This window comes from Acinonyx jubatus, chromosome B4 (genome assembly GCF_027475565.1).
Source record: "Acinonyx jubatus isolate Ajub_Pintada_27869175 chromosome B4, VMU_Ajub_asm_v1.0, whole genome shotgun sequence".
In the NCBI taxonomy this organism is placed as follows: Eukaryota; Metazoa; Chordata; class Mammalia; order Carnivora; family Felidae; genus Acinonyx; species Acinonyx jubatus.
Window position 1 is genome coordinate 58,564,910 of NC_069387.1, and position 18,963 is coordinate 58,583,872.

The window sequence follows — 18,963 nt, forward strand, 5'->3', positions numbered from 1 at the left end:
CAGTAGCTGGTATTGTTTTCACCAAAGACATATTTATTTAATGAATGCCAGTGAGTGTTCCAAAAGAAGTCCAAGGCACTCCTTCTCTATGCTGGCTAACACTTCTGTCCATCCCTCTCTGAAACGTTCTACTCATTTGGCTCTCACGAACCTGACTCCTCTCCTTTTTGACCCTGCCATTTGTCTCTCTTACTTGGCCATTCTGCCATCCTGGCCTCTTACAAGATATTCTTTGTTTTTCCTATCACTATATTCTCTCTTTTAGCAACACCAACTGCTGTCCTTGCTCCAACTAATATCTCCAAATATAGACTTAATTTCCCATACATTTCACAATCTGTTAATTTGATTCAGCATATTATCAATGAACATGGCCAACCTCCTTTTACTGTATTCTTTCCTTCCCTGCTACAATAAAAAGTCTTAATAATATCACCCGGTTTCCAAACAGCAGTGCCTCTTATATGCCTCTCACTGTCTCTCTCTTATCTCCATCTAGGAGCCACCAGGTCTGTTGACCCTGCTTTCATTATTGGATGCAAGGCCTTTTTCTTCATTTCATTCATACCGCCACCTGGCTGAGATATTTAGTGATTCTTAACTAATCTGTCCTCTTCTAGTCTCTTCCTGACAATTCTTTCCTGAAAACTAGTAACTGTTTAATCACTTATAATGACATTTCCACCAAATTTTTAATGACTCATAGCCTTCAAGCTTTTCATACTGAGTCTAACTTGTCTTTTTAATCACATATAACACTCAGCTATTAAAACTCTGGACCTCTACCAATTATTCTACATGTGACCTCTTGCAATATTTATTCCAGTTCACGTCTTGACTATTCTCCAAGCCAAACAATTTCCTTAAACCATACCCTAATTGACTCCATGAAATCGTCTACAATTATGTGGGTGGGAAGATTTCTGTTATGGGTTGAATTGTGTCTCCCTAACAAAACTCATATGTTGAAGTACTTCAGAATGTGACTATTATTGTATATAGGGCCTTTAAAGAGGTAATTAAGGTAAAATGAATTCATATGGGCAGACTTTAATCCAATATGACTGATGTCCTTACAACAAGAAGTGATTAGGATACAGACATGTACGCGCACAGAAGAATGACCACAGGAAGACACAGTGACCAGGTGGCCACCCGGTCAAGGAGAGGGGATTCAGAAGGAAAGAAACCTTGAACTTGGGCCAACACCTTGAACTTGGGCTTCTAGCTCCAGAACTATGATAAAATAAATTTCTGTTGCTTAAACCACCCAGTCTGTGGTATTTTGTGATGGCAGCCTGAGTAAATGAATGTAATGTCTCTCTTTACTTGATGTCCCCAGAATGTCCAGGCCAAACACAGGATTGGGATACTATGTAAAAAATTTGGGACTAACGGTGGTTACATCATTTTCACCAATAGGACTAGAAGAGAATACTAAGAGATAAACTGAAACAAGGTTATGAATATTTAATTTATTACATGAGAATTTATGGTAACTTATTTCTCCAAATCTTATTATTATGGTATTGTTTTGATATTACAACTCATTACTAGACTATCAAACACATTAAGTAATACATACTCACTAAAAATAACTAAACAACTTTTACATAGAAGCTATGTTTTTAAAAAGAATAGTATTGGGCGCCTGAATGGCTCAGTTGGTTAAGTGTCCGACTTCAGCTCAGGTCATGATCTCGCGGTTTGTGAGTTCAAACCCCCGTGTTGGGCTCTGTGCTGACAGCTCAAAGCTTGGAGCCTGCTTTGGATTCTGTGTCTCCCCTCCCATGCTCATGCTCTGTCTCTCTTTCTCTCTCAAAAACAAATAAAGATACCCCCAAAACCAAAAGCACACTGTATACACTGTGTGTTAGCCAACTTGACAACAAATTATATTAATAAATAAATAAATAAATAAATAAATAAACAAACAAACAAACATTAATAAAAATTGAAAAGAGTAGTATTGGTAGAGAATTGTAAAGTAAAGCCTGGTCCCCAATTAGAATTTGACATTTCTAACCATATTTTATTTGTGTTACTACATATATTAAAAATTATAATTTAGAAAATAGTAAGCCATTCCATGCTATTATTGTACCTGTAACTTTTCAATGATGTTTCTATAATCCCAAGCAGGACCTCCAAGAGCTTCCTTAAAACGTGGTCCAGAGCGAGCAGATAGTCTCCAACCCATAGCTGCTCTCTGCACCATATTAGAATGGCTCTTCAGGAAAAGAGTATTCACTTGGCTGTCCAAATCCACTGGAATGGCAATCCCGCGATTCTTTGCTGAAAAAGAAAGATTTAAAATATTTTTCTCTTAATCTGACTAAAGCTTCTTACACATTACTAAAATGGTCTTATAAGCATAGAATAAAAAAGAAAAAAATATAAGTTCTGTGATGTAATGAACAGTATGGTGACTATAGTTAACAATACTGTATCATATATTTGAAATTTGTTAAAGAGAATAAATATTAAAAGTTCTCATACAAGAAAAACATTCTAACTACCTAAGGTGATGAATGTTAACTAAATTTATTGTGGTAATCATTTTGCAATATATGCATATATTAAGTCATTATGTTGTATACCCTAAACCAATATAAGATGTCAATTATATTTAAGTAAAACTAGGAAAAAAAGAAAAAATCAAATCTTTAAACTCTGCCATTAAATTCTTTTCTGTAAGTACAAAAGCATTTAACCTGAAAGTATTTTAATTCTCATGACCGATTATTAAACTGGCCTCATTAAACATTCAAGAACTTATTTGATTTCTTGATGATTAATGTTTGAAATGAACTTCATAGAGCATCAATATAGAAAAACAGTGTATAACAACCACGAAAATTTGTACTTTCCCAACTGCCAAGGAAAATACGAAAGGAGACACAAAACACATGGTAAAATCCTGCCAGTCCGCTCATTAGTACAACTGATGTGCATGTGTGTATGCACACACATGAGCACTCATGCAGAATTCCAGCTAGTGAAACATCTGAAGAAAAAAATAAAAACTTAAAGAGTATTTAAAAAGTTGCATTTGAAGAGGGCACGTGGTACATGTCCTTCTTCCCAAAATTCACTGTATTTCACTGTGTATTTCATCAGACTTACGTCACAGTACTGAAAAATGAGAATACTTGCCATAAGGAAAACAGAAATGTTGAGGCATTTTTACAAGCAGAATGAAGATATGACTGGTCCCTCAGAAAAGGAGAGAATATACACCGCTCTACAAGAGCTAAGAGTTAGAACAGGTCTTCCTCAGAATATAGTGAACGAACACCAAGAGTGGTAATGGGGTACAGGGGAGTCATCAGGGCAACTCATTAAAGCATAGTATGTGAACCACTGGGAAGCCAAGGCCCTCCTCCCTCTCACTAGCATAAGCAGAGAAGTTAGCAGCAGCAATTTTTATCCAGAGGATAAAGTTAGGGAACTGCAGAAATGTTTTCTCATGAAAGTGAAATACCTGTCTGGAAAGAATGCCAAATGAAGGTGTCGGGACTTGACAGAGAAGCAGAACAGGGCTTGAAGTAACTCCAAAGATCTTCATCAAATAAGGAGTCGAATAGGGAAGAGAGAAGAGGCAGCTCCAGCAAAAAGAGAAAATATACAAAAGACTCTAACCCCTGAGCAAAGCTCTCCTATTTTAACACTTGTCAGTATTCTCAGCTGGTCTTCTGCTTCACACACACACACACACACACACACACACACACACACTCCAAAGGAAAGCTTGTATCATTTATTCAGCCCGTCACCCAGAACTCTGGGTCAGACCTGTCATTTATACAGGAAATGCTAGTAGAGAAACCCCTCAAAACTGAAGTGGAGCCCATGTAGTCATTAAAGACCTTTATAACCATGAACACACCACCAAGAATCACAGGGAAAACTATCATCAAGAATAACTGGCCCCATGGGGTGTCTGGGTGGCTCAGTTGGTTAAATGTCTGACTCTTGGTTTTGGCTCAGGTCATGATCTCATGGTTTGTGAGTTGGAGCCCCATATAGGCTCCATGCTGACAGTGCAGAGCCTGCTTGACATTCTCTCTTACCCTCTCTCTGTCTCTCTCTCAAAAATAAATAAATAAACTTAAAAAAAAAAAAAAAGAATAACTGGCCCTAGTAAAAAACAGAAATGATTCAAGGAAGTACAAAAAATATTTAAATAATTCTAATTATCATCCTCGGAAAATGTGAGCATTAGCAAATTAGCAAAATGTGAGAAATTAGCAAATCAGAAAAATAAAGAAATCTTGGAAATGAAAATATAGTTGCACATATAAAGATTTCAAACTGACTGAAAAAGAAGAGAATAAGAATAAATACCAAGTTCATAATCTGGGAATGTCAAAGAATCTTCTAGAACATAAAGCATAAAAGATGAAAAGGGAGAATAAAACAGAGAGAGTATGAAACAGAAAGAGTCATCCAGGAAGTCAAATATCTAAAATGTATAAGTTTCATCAAAAAACGTAAGAGACAAAGGAAGGGAAAAAATTATTAAGAAAATAATAAGGGGCGCCTGGGTGGCTCAGTCGGTTGAGCGTCCGACTTCAGCTCAGGTCACGATCTCAACGGTTCGTGAGTTTGAGCCCCGCATCAGGCTCTGGGCTGATGGCTCAGAGCCTGGAGCCTGCTTCCGATTCTGTGTCTCCCTCTCTCTCTGCCCCTCCGCCATTCATTCTCTGTCTCTCTCTGTCTCAAAAATAAATAAACATTTTTAAAAAATTAAAAAAAAAAAAGAAAATAATAAATGACAATTTACCTGATCTGAAGAAAGACCTGTGTCTTCAGACTGAAAGGGCCCACTGTGTGTTAAAAGGATTAAATAAGCAAGCATATTGACCATATTCTGGTAAAAACTGACAATGCTATCGTGGGTTGAATTGTGCCTCCCAAGAATATTTAAGTCTAAATCATAGGTACCTGTAAATGTGATTTTATTTGGAAATAGGGTCTTTGCAAATGTAATCAAATTAAGATAAAGTAATACTAAATTAGGGTGGGCCCTTATCCAATACAACTGGTGTCCTTATAAGAAAGGGGTAAGGGAAACACACACACACACACACACACACACACACACACACACACACAGAACGCCATGTGAAGATGAAAGCAGAGATTGGATGTACACAGCTTCAACTCAAGGAATGCCAAGGGCTGCCAAGGAACACTGGAAGCTAAGAGAAAGGTATGAAGTCTCAGAGAGTATGGTGCCACTCACATCTTGATTAGACTTTCTGCCTCCAAAACTGTGAAATAGTACATTTCTATTATTGTAAGCCACCTAGTTCTGGAAATTTGTTATGGTGGCCCTATGAAAGTAATATAAATGCCAATAGCCAAGAGAAGATGGCAAGAACTCCTGGGGAAAAAAAATAGGATTCCTACAGAAAAAAATACTGGCACCAAACTTCTCACCATCAATATTGAAGGCTAGAATCAGTAGTATTATACCTTTAAGAGCTAATGGACAACAAACTTGGAAACTAGGAGTTTACACCCATCTAAACTGAAAATCAAAACTGATACTCAAATAAAAACATTTCAGAACATGTCTCAGAAAATTTTCTCAAAACCAGCTATGAAAATCACTAAAAAAAAAGAGAGAGAGACAGGAATCCAAGAAAATGTCAGTGTGAATATGAGAAATCATGGCAACTGAGTATGAACCTGAAAAAGAGAATAAAGCAAGACACAAATGAAAGAAGATCCATTAGACATTAATGGCTGGAAAATTTCCTTCCAGTTGGAAAAGTTTCAATATCATTACATGACATCCTTGTCTCTAATGGTTACAGAGTGAAAAATATTCACATCTCATAATATTGTAAGGTCTGATCACTGATTTTTAAATTTTATCACCCTATAAAATATTTCATTATATTTCCAAATAGAATACAAATTCCATAAATCATAATGATGTAAAAGCAATAATCTACTTAACAATAGTTACAACATAGAGTGGGAGAGAAGAAATAAAAACAAAGTCAACATGTTAAGTTCCTCATTTTTCAGCGTGGAGATATGGACATTATTTACAGCTGTTAAATCAAGATACAGAGATGTAAGGATATTATTTAAAGTTATTGTGATTGGGGCACCTGGGTTGCTCAGTCAGTTGAGCATCCAACTTGGGCTCAGGTCATAATTTCACAGTCCATGGGTTCGAGCCCCACATCAGGCTCTGTGCCAATAGCTCGAAGCCTGGAGTCTGCTTTAGTTTCTTTGTCTCCCTCTCTCTGCCCCTCCCCCACTTGTTCTCTCTCTTTCTCTCTCTCTCTCAAAAAAAAAAAAATAAACATTTAGAAAATTAAAAAAATATATTGTGATAGTCCCTGGAAGACTTTTTTAAATGAATGGAAGTAGGAAAGAAAGAATAAAGAGAGACAGAGAGAATACGGCTTCCTTCATATAATGGAAGCAGCAATAATACTAGTTATGCTGCTGAAAATTCTCTGAAGTTGAGAGATACTTTGAAACTTCTTTGAAAACAGGTAATTTTAGCTACCAATATAAAAAGTTACCGATTTAAACAAGAGCTCTAGCTGAAGTTTAAGGAAATAATAAAGCTCTAAGGCAACCCTAAACAATTAATTGTACCACTGCCCAGATTTCCCTAGTGAATGTTTTCCCGATATTCATTATAAACGTCCTTTTTCCAAAGCATACAATGTCGCTGTTTATGTCCATCACACACAGCAGAGCAACCTCACTCCTGTTCCATCTGAAGGACAGACGGCCTCGACACCGCCAAGCTGCACATATTTATGTAAATACTCAGTCCTGCACCACGATCAAGCCCTGGCGAGACTTTCTTCCTTTTCTGGCTCCTTCACAAATAAGCTGGGCTTGCTCTAAACATCCGAAAGTCAAACAGAAGACAATACTGTTCTATGTTCTTTTCTAAACAACAAAAAAATAAAAATTGATAAACTTCAATGTTCCTCAAAATATATCATAGCCAAGTTTACACTAACATTTAAAAAAAAAAATAGAGGAGGGGATTGGGATGTATCTCCCCTTTAGGAATCAGGTACATTAGGTGCAACTGACCATCAAGGAAGTGCTGTTGCTGTGAATAGAATGTACGCAAAGAAGTATTCAATGAATATTTTTCTTTTTTAAAAATATTTATTTATTTATTTATTTATTTATTTATTTATTTATTTTTGGGAGAGAGAGAGCGCACAAGCTAGGGAGGAGCAGAGAGGGAGACACAGAATCCGAAGCAGGCTCCAGGCTCTAAGCTGTCAGCACAGAGCCCCATGCGTGGCTTGAACTGGTGAACTGCTAGATGAGGAGGACCTGAGCTAAAGTCGGACGCTCAACCTTACCGAGCCACCCAGGTGCCCCTAAATGAATATTTTTCCAATGACACCAGTGGAGATGCAGTCCAATGACAGCACTTCTATTCGTCTCAGCAGGGCAGGCTTCTAATTAGCCATCTCAGGAGAATCTCACCCACCCCAGATGTTGCGGCCACTATTCCACCACGACCAACAGCATGGACACACCAGCTTCAGGAGAATTCACTGTCCCAGACTTTGCCGAAAGGGGTTTTTGTTTGCTTGCTTTCCTCAAATTGTACTACTTTCATTGGTATTTTTCTAGTCTCCTATCTTAGCACAAATTGTACATTATAGATTAACTGAGTAAAATACACTATTTTGTCATGCCTAAGGTTAACTCTAGCCGAGGGCTAGATCACAATTTTTAAGTAATAAAAGAAAATTAACTATGCAATTGGGGAAAAGAGAATTTGAGTTAAAATAAGTCAGCTGTGGAGATAATGATAAAAATTTTTCAAGTAATTATAAAAAGATGAATCCTTTTAAAGATATGGCCTGAAATAGATTCTGTACACTGTAAAAATATTATAAATAGTAATTCAAAAGCAAAGCTGACAATGCTAATTAGCTTTCCATATATTATTTAAAAATTAAAGCAGAAAAGAAAATTGTGACTAGAAAAGAAAAGGCTTACAAAAACCTAAAAAACTAGAATGCAACCAAAAAAATAATCCAAACTTATCTTACTTTTATTAAATTAGGGAAATTATGGTATGAATAGTACAGTATATTGACATGTGAACTAGGCTGTATTTTGGATTACTGGCTGTTCACTGCCCCCCCCCCCCTCATTAAGGGAGAACTAATGAATTTACTACAGCCAGTCACTCTTCTGGCCTATAGCATTAACTCCAACTGTGTGCTTTAACAGAATGAGTCACATTAAAGTTTAAAACATTTAAAAAAGAAATCCTCCTATTTCTCTTCTGAATTAGAATGCAATTGGGATCATACCCTGTTAATGATATTTTGTCAGAGAGTAAGTATATGGAGTTCTTAAAAAAACTAATGGTAGAAAGGATGGGTTGTTATTAATACATTTATCTTTTGTAGAGCTCTGCCAAGCAATAGCTAGTTCTCTAAAATGAGCTATCTTGACTCACAGGTATTTTGATGATTCGGCTAACCTACTAATTAGGCTTATAAATTCTGAAAATTCTCTGGATATGACTAGTCTTTGCAGTGATCTTAAGATATAATCGAAATCTACTTCTAATTATTATTCATTAAATATTGCTATTGTGTGAAAATTTTTAATTAGACAAAATCACTGATGGTGTCTGCCAGAACAAAATCTCTGAGAACACACATATTGCAGTGATGGGTGCCATGGAAAAAAATGCTTAGAGAGATAAACTGACAGGTTGGGGGAAAGAAAGGCAACAGAAAGAATCAGCACTAATTAGAACACTTGGTTGGTTGTCTAGCCTGACTGTGTGGGCCCACAAGAACCACAACAGTTGGCCCACAAAGAAGGTGTGATGGGGTGGGCAGTGTGGTGTCTTTTCTGTATCATGTCATAATATCCAGGGTAAGTCTCTATTGAAGCATGAGTGCTGTTAAATGTGAAGAACATTAAAGATACAAAATGCATCTTTCCTGTTTGGCACTCAACATACACTCAATTAATGCCCAAATTGAATAATTTTATAATTTTATGGGTTATGCAATAACTAGTATTGGCACACCTGACTGATCATCTGGAAAAAATAAAGTTGACTCCATACCTTCTACCTTATAACATAATATATTCCAGACAGCTTGAAATTGTAAACAGCCACACCAAGAACACAAACAGACAGACAGAAAAACCAAAATCATGAAAATTCTCAATGGGAATTAAAAACAAAAAAAAACCTCAGTCTGATCAAGGCCATTCTGAAGATGAAAGAAAACCTAAAAAGCCTGAAAGAAACTAAATTTCTGCATGCCAAAAAAATAAAACAAAATAAAAATTCAAATGACAAATGAAAAACTTTTTTAAAATGTTACTTATAGGCAAAGAACATATTTTCTTAATAAATAAAAGGGTTATAATGATTGAGAAAGTATTAAGATTAAAAAAAAAAAAAACCTTTAGGGAAAGTGGGCAAAACACAAGTAAGTCCACAGAAAAGGAAATATCAAGGACTCCATCATACGGACAGATTTTTTCTTCATTCATAAAAAGAGAAACACATATATAACAATACTGTTATTTAGAATGATATCTTCTATAACAATATTTGTAGTTATCTATAATGACATGTTAAGATTGGCAAAGATCTAAGAATTTGGCAACGACATGTTATCGAGGAGGAAGATGCTCTCCTACATCACTGGTGATATGTAAATTAAACAATCTCTACAGAGGACAGTGTCTGTCAAAATTAAAATACCCAGAAAAAACTGAAGATTCCCTGAAGGGGAGGTGGGTAGGGGGATGGGCTAAATAGGTGATGGGCTAGGAGGGCACATGTGATGAGCACAGGTGTTGTATGGAAGGGATGAGTCAGTAAATTCTACACCTGAAACTAATATTACACTGTATGTTAACTAACTGGATTTAAATAAAAACATGAAACTAACTAAATAAATGAATAAAAAATAAATAACCCAGAAATCCTACTCCTAGGTATTTACCTTATTCTTCCTCATATGCAAAATAATTTGAAACAAAATAAATATCCAGCAATGGGCTTAAATAAATTAGAATATAGGCCCATAATAAGATCTTATGCAGCCAATGACAAGAGTAGGATATTCATTCATTTACGTGTATTCATCCATTTATTTTATTCATGTAATAAATATTCACTGAGTACCTACAGAGGCTCCAGGCACTATCTATCTCAGGCTCTAAAATTTTGTAACAGATAGGATACTTAGCACTGCTAGTTAAGATATTTATTCTGCTTTGTGATCTCTGTACATGTTGTTTACTCCCAATGTACTAGAAATTCATTGAAGACAGGAAATACAGTTTGAAAGATTGTTTTTCCAAACAACTAAAATAATAACATTGCAGATAATGAACAGTCATTATAAATCCAATTAATCAATGAATATGTGAAAAATTTTATAAGATTTTGTCCCATCTTGTAACTTATTCAGATTTAATTTTTAAAAAGTAATAATGACAATTTGAAAAATCACAATTACAGGAGTGCATTATGTCAAACTCATCACACAGTCAACTACAATACCATAGGTAGATTAAAATGGATTTGTTTGTTTAATAGAGACTGAATTTCTCTTCTCAAAGAGTTACTATTTTCTACATATTCAAATTTTGGGGGCAAAATTGGCTTGAAGATTGATGTTCATTATTCAAACCATTTGTAGAAGATATTTTACAGAATTTCCATTTGGAAAAAAGATTCTGTTGCCAACAAAGTACCCAACATTAATCCCCCCCAAATCATTTGAAGATTATGAAACACATGGAACAAAATTCTTTTTTAAGTGAAATAATATGGAAGTAATTTTTGGATGCTTTTTCTCAAAGTACTTCTAACATGTGCTATTGTGTTTTATGTAAAAGAGTAAACTGAGAAACAGGCACTGACCAAGCGCATTTAAAACTGTACATGGCCTTAGGGCGCCTGGGTGGCTCAGTCGGCTGAGTGTCCAACTTCAGCTCAGGTCATGATCTCATGGTTTGTGGGTTTGAGTCCCGTGTCAAGCTCTGTGCTGACAGCTCAGAGCCTGGAGCCTGCTTTGGATTCCATATCCCCCTCTCTCTCTCTGCTTCTCCCCCGGTCAAGCTCTGTCTCTCTCAAGACTAAAATAAACATTTAAAAACATAAAAAACAAAAACAAAAAAAAAACTTTCCCTGGCCTTAATGGCCCTATCATTTCTCAAATCTCAGTGCATTTATGGTGTGCATTTATTCCAGAGATCCCCATCCATACTTGCTCCTAAACCAGCCTTAACTTACCTCACTGAGGAGAGAATGATAGAGATATTTATATCTTATTCCAGGTAGCCCTCTGCCCCCTGCCTATGACATTACCTGGGAATTTGCATTTATTACCATTTAAGACCCTGTATCTTCCTATCAATTTCAAATTCCACATAACTTGGGAAAAAGTGTAGCAATGGAGGTAACTACCAGTAATTTCTGCAGATACAAATCATTCAAAAGCACCTCAGCTTTTAAAAGATTAGGAAGTTTATTCAGATAAACCTAATGTGATATACATGGTACATTCACAACTAACCACAGCTTCAACTTTAAATGCTTATGAAGTTCTATCAGAAAAACTGAACATGACATAAGGAATGCACAACTGATCAAGGCCTCAACACATTTGATAGTAACTGATAAAACAGTAGCATATTTCTGGAGTATTCATGAAGGAAAAAGAGACAAACAAATGATAGGAAGCACTCTTTTTTCTATAAGGACTTCCTCCAAACCCTTACTAACTTAACTCACAATCTCCTTACATTCTTTTCAAGTTATTTGAAAGCTGTATGCATTCGTTTCATGTACAGCTTAAATTACCATTTTGATCTACATTTTGTGTCTTAAAGGCATAAAACAAATAATGCTTGTTGAAACTGATTTGACAGTGGGGCATCACAAATGCCTGGTAGCACGTGTCAGCATTGAAGATCCTGGCTCTGTCCTCATGTACCTGTGTGACCTTGGGCAAGCTGCCTCACCTTGCTGAACTCACATCCACATCATGAGATGGGGTAAGAATTATGTCCACATCGTAAGGTTTACCACACCGTCCAACACTCAATAAATACTTACTGCTCTCAGCAGCGTAAGCACTAATGAAGGAAGTGCTCTTGTCTTTTACTACTTTTTGTATCTAATGTACAAATAATGAAGAGAACTAAGAATTTTTGGTAATAAATGAGTTGAGTTTATGTACTTGAGAGCACATTACAAATTGCAAAGTGTTATGTAAATGTAACTACACAGAAAGGTCTTGAGCTATGGTGGTCTGACTTACCAATTTTTCACCTTTACGATAGTGCAAAAGCGGGACACATTCAGTAGAAAAATCGTACTTCGAATTTTGAATTTGGATCTTTTCCCTTTTCCCAGGCTAGTGATATGCAGTAAAATCCTCTCTCACAATGCTAGGCAGGTGGCAGCGAGCCACAGCTCCCAGCCAGCCACGTGATCATGAGGGCCCTGCACCCATGCAACCATTCTGTTTTTCAATTTCAGGATAATATTCAATAAATACATGAGATATTTGGCACTTTATTAAAGAATAAGAGCTTTGTGTTGGATGATTTTCCCAACTGTAGGCTAATGTAAGTGTTCTGCACACATTTAAGGCAGCCTAGGCTAAGTTTTGATGTTTGGTAGGTTAGGTTGTATTAAGTGTATTTTTGATTTATGATATTTTCAAGTTAGGAGGTGTTTATAGGATGTAACCCCATCATAAGTCAAGGAAGATCTGTAATAAATATTTGCATTACAGGAGTGTATTTACCAACTTATAAATGTACTGGACATTTGCTTTATAAAAACAGTGTTCTCTTGACTTTTTCTTAAATATGTATCCTCTTTGTTCTCTCCAATATTACAAATTCTTACATATATGAATTGTGTTAAATTGTAGCACCTCTTTGCATTCTTAAAGGGTTGGTGAAGCACAAAAATGATTTTGCACCTGAGTTGTAAAATTTCAGGTAAATCCCTACTCAGCAAGCCAAACTGCCAAGTTCTAGTTTATTTTTTAGGGCTTCCTAAGATAGGACTTCTGGGGGAACACAGTATGGCATACAGTTCATACTCAGAGAAACCTGGATTTTAAACCCAACTCAACTACTTATTAATTGGACAAGTTATTTAACCTTTCTAAGCCTAAATTTCACTATCTGCAAAATTCCTAGCCCATGAATTACTGTCAGTCAACAAACACTCATTAACCTGATCATCCAGATGCTTTCAGGACTTACCAGTCAGTGAATAGGGCAAAGTCCCTGCTTTCATAGTTTACATTCTAATGAGAGAAGCAGACAAGAAGGAAAAATAAATAAACAAACAAGATGCTTTCAAACAGTGTTAAGTTCTAAGAGGAAAATAAAATAATAGAATAGGATAAGGAGCAGGAAGAAGGTGGGACACTGTCTATGGAATGTTCTGGAACATTTCACCGAGAACTTACATTCTGAGCATATGACAATCGGGCCGAGGTGGGGGGATGCCGAGGGAGAGGATCCAGACGGAAGAAATGGCGTGTGAAAATGCCCTGAGATGAGAACAAACCTGGTGTAGATTAGAAACAGAAGGAAAGCCAGTGTGGGTGGACCAGCAGAATTGGGCGAGGAGTGAAGGAAAGGTAGCAAAAAAAGACAAGGCTCAGATGATAAAGGGCTTTCTAAGCCACGGTAAGGAATACAAGTTTCAAGTGCAGTAGAGACTAGGTGAGTGATAATGACTTGACGTACATTTTAAGATTGTTCTAACCGCTGTGCAGGGAATGGATGGTAGTGAGACAGGGGGTGAGGGATTCATGAAGGTGAATTTGGACAAGAGTGTCACACAAGGAAAAGAAAAAAGATATATTTTGGAAATGGAGCCAATAGAGCCTGAACAACATAGAAAAATCAAATGTGACCCCTAAGGTTTTAAAAGAGTACCAACTGTAAAATAGTTATCCTTTATATTAGGACAAAAATCTGCCTCTTGCAGCTGACACAAGTTAGTTATAACCCTGTCCCTGTAAAAGAAGTTCCTTATCACCTTCAAATGTCAAAAGATTCTTATGTTCACCCTCAGATTTCTCTTCTTTGTCTAAATAGTTCAAATGTTTGCAATCACCATTCAAGTAAGTTGGGTTTAGATCACTTTACTACTGTGGAGGCTCACTTTTGAACACCTTTCATTTTGAGTATGTTTTTCTATGAACAGCATCCATGCCCAAGCAAAAAGAGATGTGGTCTCACTATCACAAAGCAGACTTTGCTTTCTACCTTCTTAATCCCAGACAATAGTTTTTCATCAATGTCTTTGTGATCGGCACTTCATAATAATTGTCCCTCAAAGTCTAAGAGGGGAAATAATGTTATGACTTAGGATGAGCTAAACTATGATCAAATAAAGACCATAAGAGAAGTGTGAGTGGTCAAAGGGGGATAAGCTCAGCTCTAGATATGGGAGTTAAGAATGGCTTTTATGGAGAAATTAGAACAAAACATTGTGAATAATGGGAAAGATGCTGACAAGCGGCAATAGTGGAAACTGGAGAGAAAAAGAAAAAGAACCAGACAGAAATACAGAAAGTAAGTTAGAGCGTGAGCAAGGCTAGGGCCTAATAGTTGAATCTTCTGTCACATGAGTTGTGTGGGAACCAGCGGGCAAGGCAGTCAGAAAGGTAAGGTAGGGCTGTGCTCTAGAGACCATGAATGTTACAGTAAGAAATCTGTGCTCACAGGTACCTGCGTGGGAAGTGTCCGACTCTTAGTTTCAGCTCAGGTCATGATCTCATGGTTCATGAGATTGAGCCCCGAGTTGGGCTCAGTGCTGACTGCATGGAACCTGCTTGAGATTCTCTTTCTCCCTCTCACTCTGCCCCTCCTCCCTCAAAATAAACTTTTTTAAAAAAGGAAAGAAATCTGTTCTCAGTTTGTTAGACAAAGGGATGGTGCTGAAGGCTGGGGACTTTGTTGTTACTGTTTATAAACCAACAGAGAGAATTTCACTTCAAGAAGATTACTCTGGTAGCAGATTTATTTAAGTAAAGAAAGACAGGCGAGAACATTGCATTGCTACAGTGGTCCAGAAAGGAAGTCAAGGCTTTAATGGAAGGGAATGGAGGAGAGCTACAGATGCAGAGGGACAATAGAGATAAAGTTTCCAGAGCTTCATAACTGCTCGAGTGGAAAGGACAAATGAGGAAGAGAAAGAAAAACATGCCTTCTCACAAAGATAAAACTGAGATTTTACACCAAAGCATCACCCTTCCAAACCCACCTTGATTACAGACTTAGGTATAATTAATTTTTAGACTCTTTATCACCCATGTCTTTATAGCATACAAAAAGTCACTAAAATATTCTGCTAAATCATAAGGTTCAAGTCAGTAGAGGATTGATAGAAAATGAAATCTTATAACTTAGAAAAAAAAAGAGTTCTTTAGACTAATATGGTGCTGGTGACTATTTTAAATCTCCAACACTGGGCCATCCTGTTATGCAAGAACTGGTTTGACTGCACAAGAAATACCACTGATGTCAGAACTCAGATGGAAAGCATGGCGTGTGGTCTCACTTATGGTTCAAAGTTCTTCATCTCAATTTTCTTTAAGTTTATTTATTTATTTTGAGAGAGAGAGAGAGAGAGCAGGAGAGGGGCAGAGAATCCCAAGCAGGCTCCATGCTGTCTGCACAGAGCCCAACTTGGGGCTCAGTCTGAGGAACCGGGAGATCATGACCTGAGCCAAAGCCAAGAGTTGGATGCTCAACCTACCGAGCCACCCAGGCGTCCCTCTTCATCTCAATTTTTAACTGTATGAACAGCACACTTTCCACATTCTGTGTAGGGCCAACTGGTATTTTTCCTCCATTGCATTTGCTAAATACTGAGGGAGGAAGAGGAGGAGGACAAGATGGATGAGAAGAAAAAGGAGGTGGAAGAGGAGGAGGACAGAGAGAGAAAGAAGGAAGAAGAAGGCAGGCTGCCTTAAAATGTAAAATATAGAAACATACTTGGCAGCTAAGACAATGTATTCCTATGTAAAAAAAAAAAAATAGCATCATCTTATTGCTTTGCTTTTCCTTTGGATTTTATCTTTTAATGACTAGAATATTTCCCAGATGATTTCATCCAAATAAAAATGCTTTTGGTAATGGTTCATTATAGCTTAAAAGTATATTATTAAAAACTAAGAAGTTATACTAAAGCATGAACAACAGAACCAGATACACCTATAATTTCACCACTCAGAGATCATCAGTGTTAATATTTTACTTATATCCTTCTGGACATTTTGTTACGTGTGTCTTTTTAAAGTAAGAATTCTCTTTTGTGTCCTTCTTTATATTATGGCCTCGTCCCTCATTTCTTCCTTTCTGTTCTTAAAGGATTCATTCCTAGAATCTGTAGGAGGAGCAGAGCAAAGTTAGGTGTCTGCACTAGGCAAGAAGGGCACACAGACCTGACGTGATCCAGAGCTTCTGAGTCAAAAGGAAGCAGAGGTGCCTGTGTGGGAGGCTGCCAGGGGTAGAGAATCAGAACTTGGAGGGGTGAGAAGCGTGTCAATGCTCAGGGACAGCCTGGCACAGGGTATCAAAGGTGATGAGCGTATGCATACGAAGGAGTGACCAGCACAGAGTCAGGGACCACGCTGGTGGAAAGAAGGTCCCTCGGCAGCTCAAGGTAGACTGTGGGCACCCTCAGGAAGTAAAGAGGGTCCCTTCATAGAAGGGCATCAGAGGCCAGGCTGCCAGGGGACACACCATTGTGGGGTCTGGCCTCGCATGTGGTACCTAAGCGCAAGTAGGCTGTGAGGAGGAACGATGTGTGTGGAGGAGGGTTCCTGAGTGTTGAAGCATTACACTTATCAGTTATGTGAGGAGAGCCAGCATCCCCAGAAAAGGAAGTTTTAAATCCAATAATAGTAAAGCTCTCTATTTATCATACATTTTCATAGCCCTCAATATAGCATTATATATTATATATAGTATATAGAATTATATAGTATACTATTCTCTCGTGTTTCTTGTTAATAACTTTTCTCTTAAGTATTTAATATTTTTATTGTTAGTGTGAATAATGCATTTTACACAGTGTAGTCTGCTTCGTTTTGGTATATAGAAAATCTATCAAGTTTACTACTTATTTATAATAAATAACTGAGATGAACTCTATTAGTTCCTTAGTTCTAAAATTTTAAAATTGATCCTCTTAGGTTACCTTAGGTTATTTATTCAAATTAAAATTGAGCAGTCATTAAATCTTGTTAATATACAGTCACTTAGGTCAATTTGCGGATGGAGGAAAGACAAAATTTAGATGGTCATTAATTAGTAAATTATTTATTTGTTTATCAAATACTTACTGAGCATACACTATAACTAACCCTAGTCAAGTTACCTAATCTAGATAGTTGTGTTTTTCCCAAGTGTAAAATGTAAATAAACAAAGAACCTATCTAGGCATTAAATGAGACAATGCAAGTAAATTGCTTAGCAATGCACAAGGTGACTGCTCAAGAAATGTCAGCGGTGATGACATACACTGTAAGTTACCCTTCCCAATGCCTGCAGAACCACCAGTAGTTGAGACAGTGCTCAAGCTCATCTGCTTTTTAAGTCCAGTATTTCTCTTAACAGAAAGAAAGAAAGAAAGAAAGAAAGAAAGAAAGAAAGAAAGAAAGAAAGAAAGAAAGAAAGAAAGAAAGAGGAAGGAAGGAAGGAAGGAAGGAAGGAAGGAAGGAAGGAAGGAAGGAAGGAAGGAAGGAAGGAAGGAAAGAAGGAAGGAAGGAGGGAGGGAGGAAGAGAAAGAGAAACAGAAAGAGAGAAAGAAAGAAAGAAAGAAAGAAAGAAAGAAAGAAAGAAAGAAAGAGGGAGGGAGGGAGGGAGGGAGGGAGGGAGGGAGGGAGGGAGGGAGGAAGGAAGGAAGGAAGGAAGGAAGGAAGGAAGGAAGGAAGGAAGGAAGGAAGGAAGAAGGAGGGAGGTAGGAAGAGAAAGAAAGAAAGAAAGAAAGAAAGAAAGAAAGAGAGAGAGAAAATAGGAATTTATGAGAAACTCTCTCTAAAATCTACTAACCTTCCCTTAGCTGTAATCCTCTCACCTTCCATTTCATTTGTAATTTCTGAAGGCTTCTATATACAACAGAACCTTAGTAAATACTGATGGATTTCAAACAATGTTGGAAAACCAAAACCCTTAAAAGGTCCCACTGCTCTATGAAGGTATTCAGATGTCAGGCTACTTAACAGAGGAAACAATTCTATAATGAAATGTGAGGTAACAAACTAAACTCCTTTCTGTAAAATCTTCTGGAGCTATGTTAGTGTCATATACAATATTAAATTTAAGTTTAGAAATACAAGAATTAAAAATAAATAAATACATTTTAAATTTTGGAAAAAAAGAAATAGAATAATTATATTCCCCTCCCCAAAAGTATGCAACATTCAGACCTGTTTGCTGCTCATTGCTCTTTCCCATACCTGCTTTCTTATTAAATTGCAAACTGGAAAGCCGCTTGTATTGCCTACTAGCCAAAAGCCCAATTTCTTTAACAAAATGTAAAAATAAGTAAGGCCTGACATTCTGACTTACCCACTTCAGCCAAAGTTCTGATACAAGACTCCACAGATGATTTCTGTGCTGGATTTGGCCAGGTGCAATTGTAAATCCTGAAGGCAGATTGAAGCAGCTGAATAAAAACTGGTTGATGTGTCTGAAAACAGAAAGTATGCAAATAGACCATTAAACCATTAATGCTCCTGACATAGCATTTATGCATTATCAAAAATGTTCATCAAAATAAACTATGATCAGGTCTTTTTGAGTGTCAGTGCCATTCACAGAATATCTCATTCAACAAATATTTATTATATACCCAGCTCGTGACAGGCACCATGCCAGACTCTATAGAAAACCAATTATTTGCATTTTAACTAT

The 18,963-nt window shown here is 36.9% G+C and overlaps 1 protein-coding gene across 7 annotated transcripts in view; it reads right to left on the reverse strand.

The window, feature by feature from the left end:
- The window catches only part of ITPR2 (inositol 1,4,5-trisphosphate receptor type 2), a 485,861-nt gene that overhangs the window by 230,644 nt on the left and 236,254 nt on the right, over window positions 1–18,963 (reverse strand). For all 7 annotated transcript variants that reach the window (XR_003413010.2, XM_053226056.1, XM_027035788.2 and 4 more), the window contains 2 exons: window positions 18,619–18,739; window positions 2,105–2,295 (listed from right to left, as the gene is read on the reverse strand). Coding sequence is in view for 6 of the 7 variants with exons in the window: in XM_053226056.1 (XP_053082031.1) it covers window positions 2,105–2,295; window positions 18,619–18,739 (312 nt within the window). In the remaining variant the exon portion in view is untranslated. The remainder of the gene's footprint in view (window positions 1–2,104; window positions 2,296–18,618; window positions 18,740–18,963) is intronic.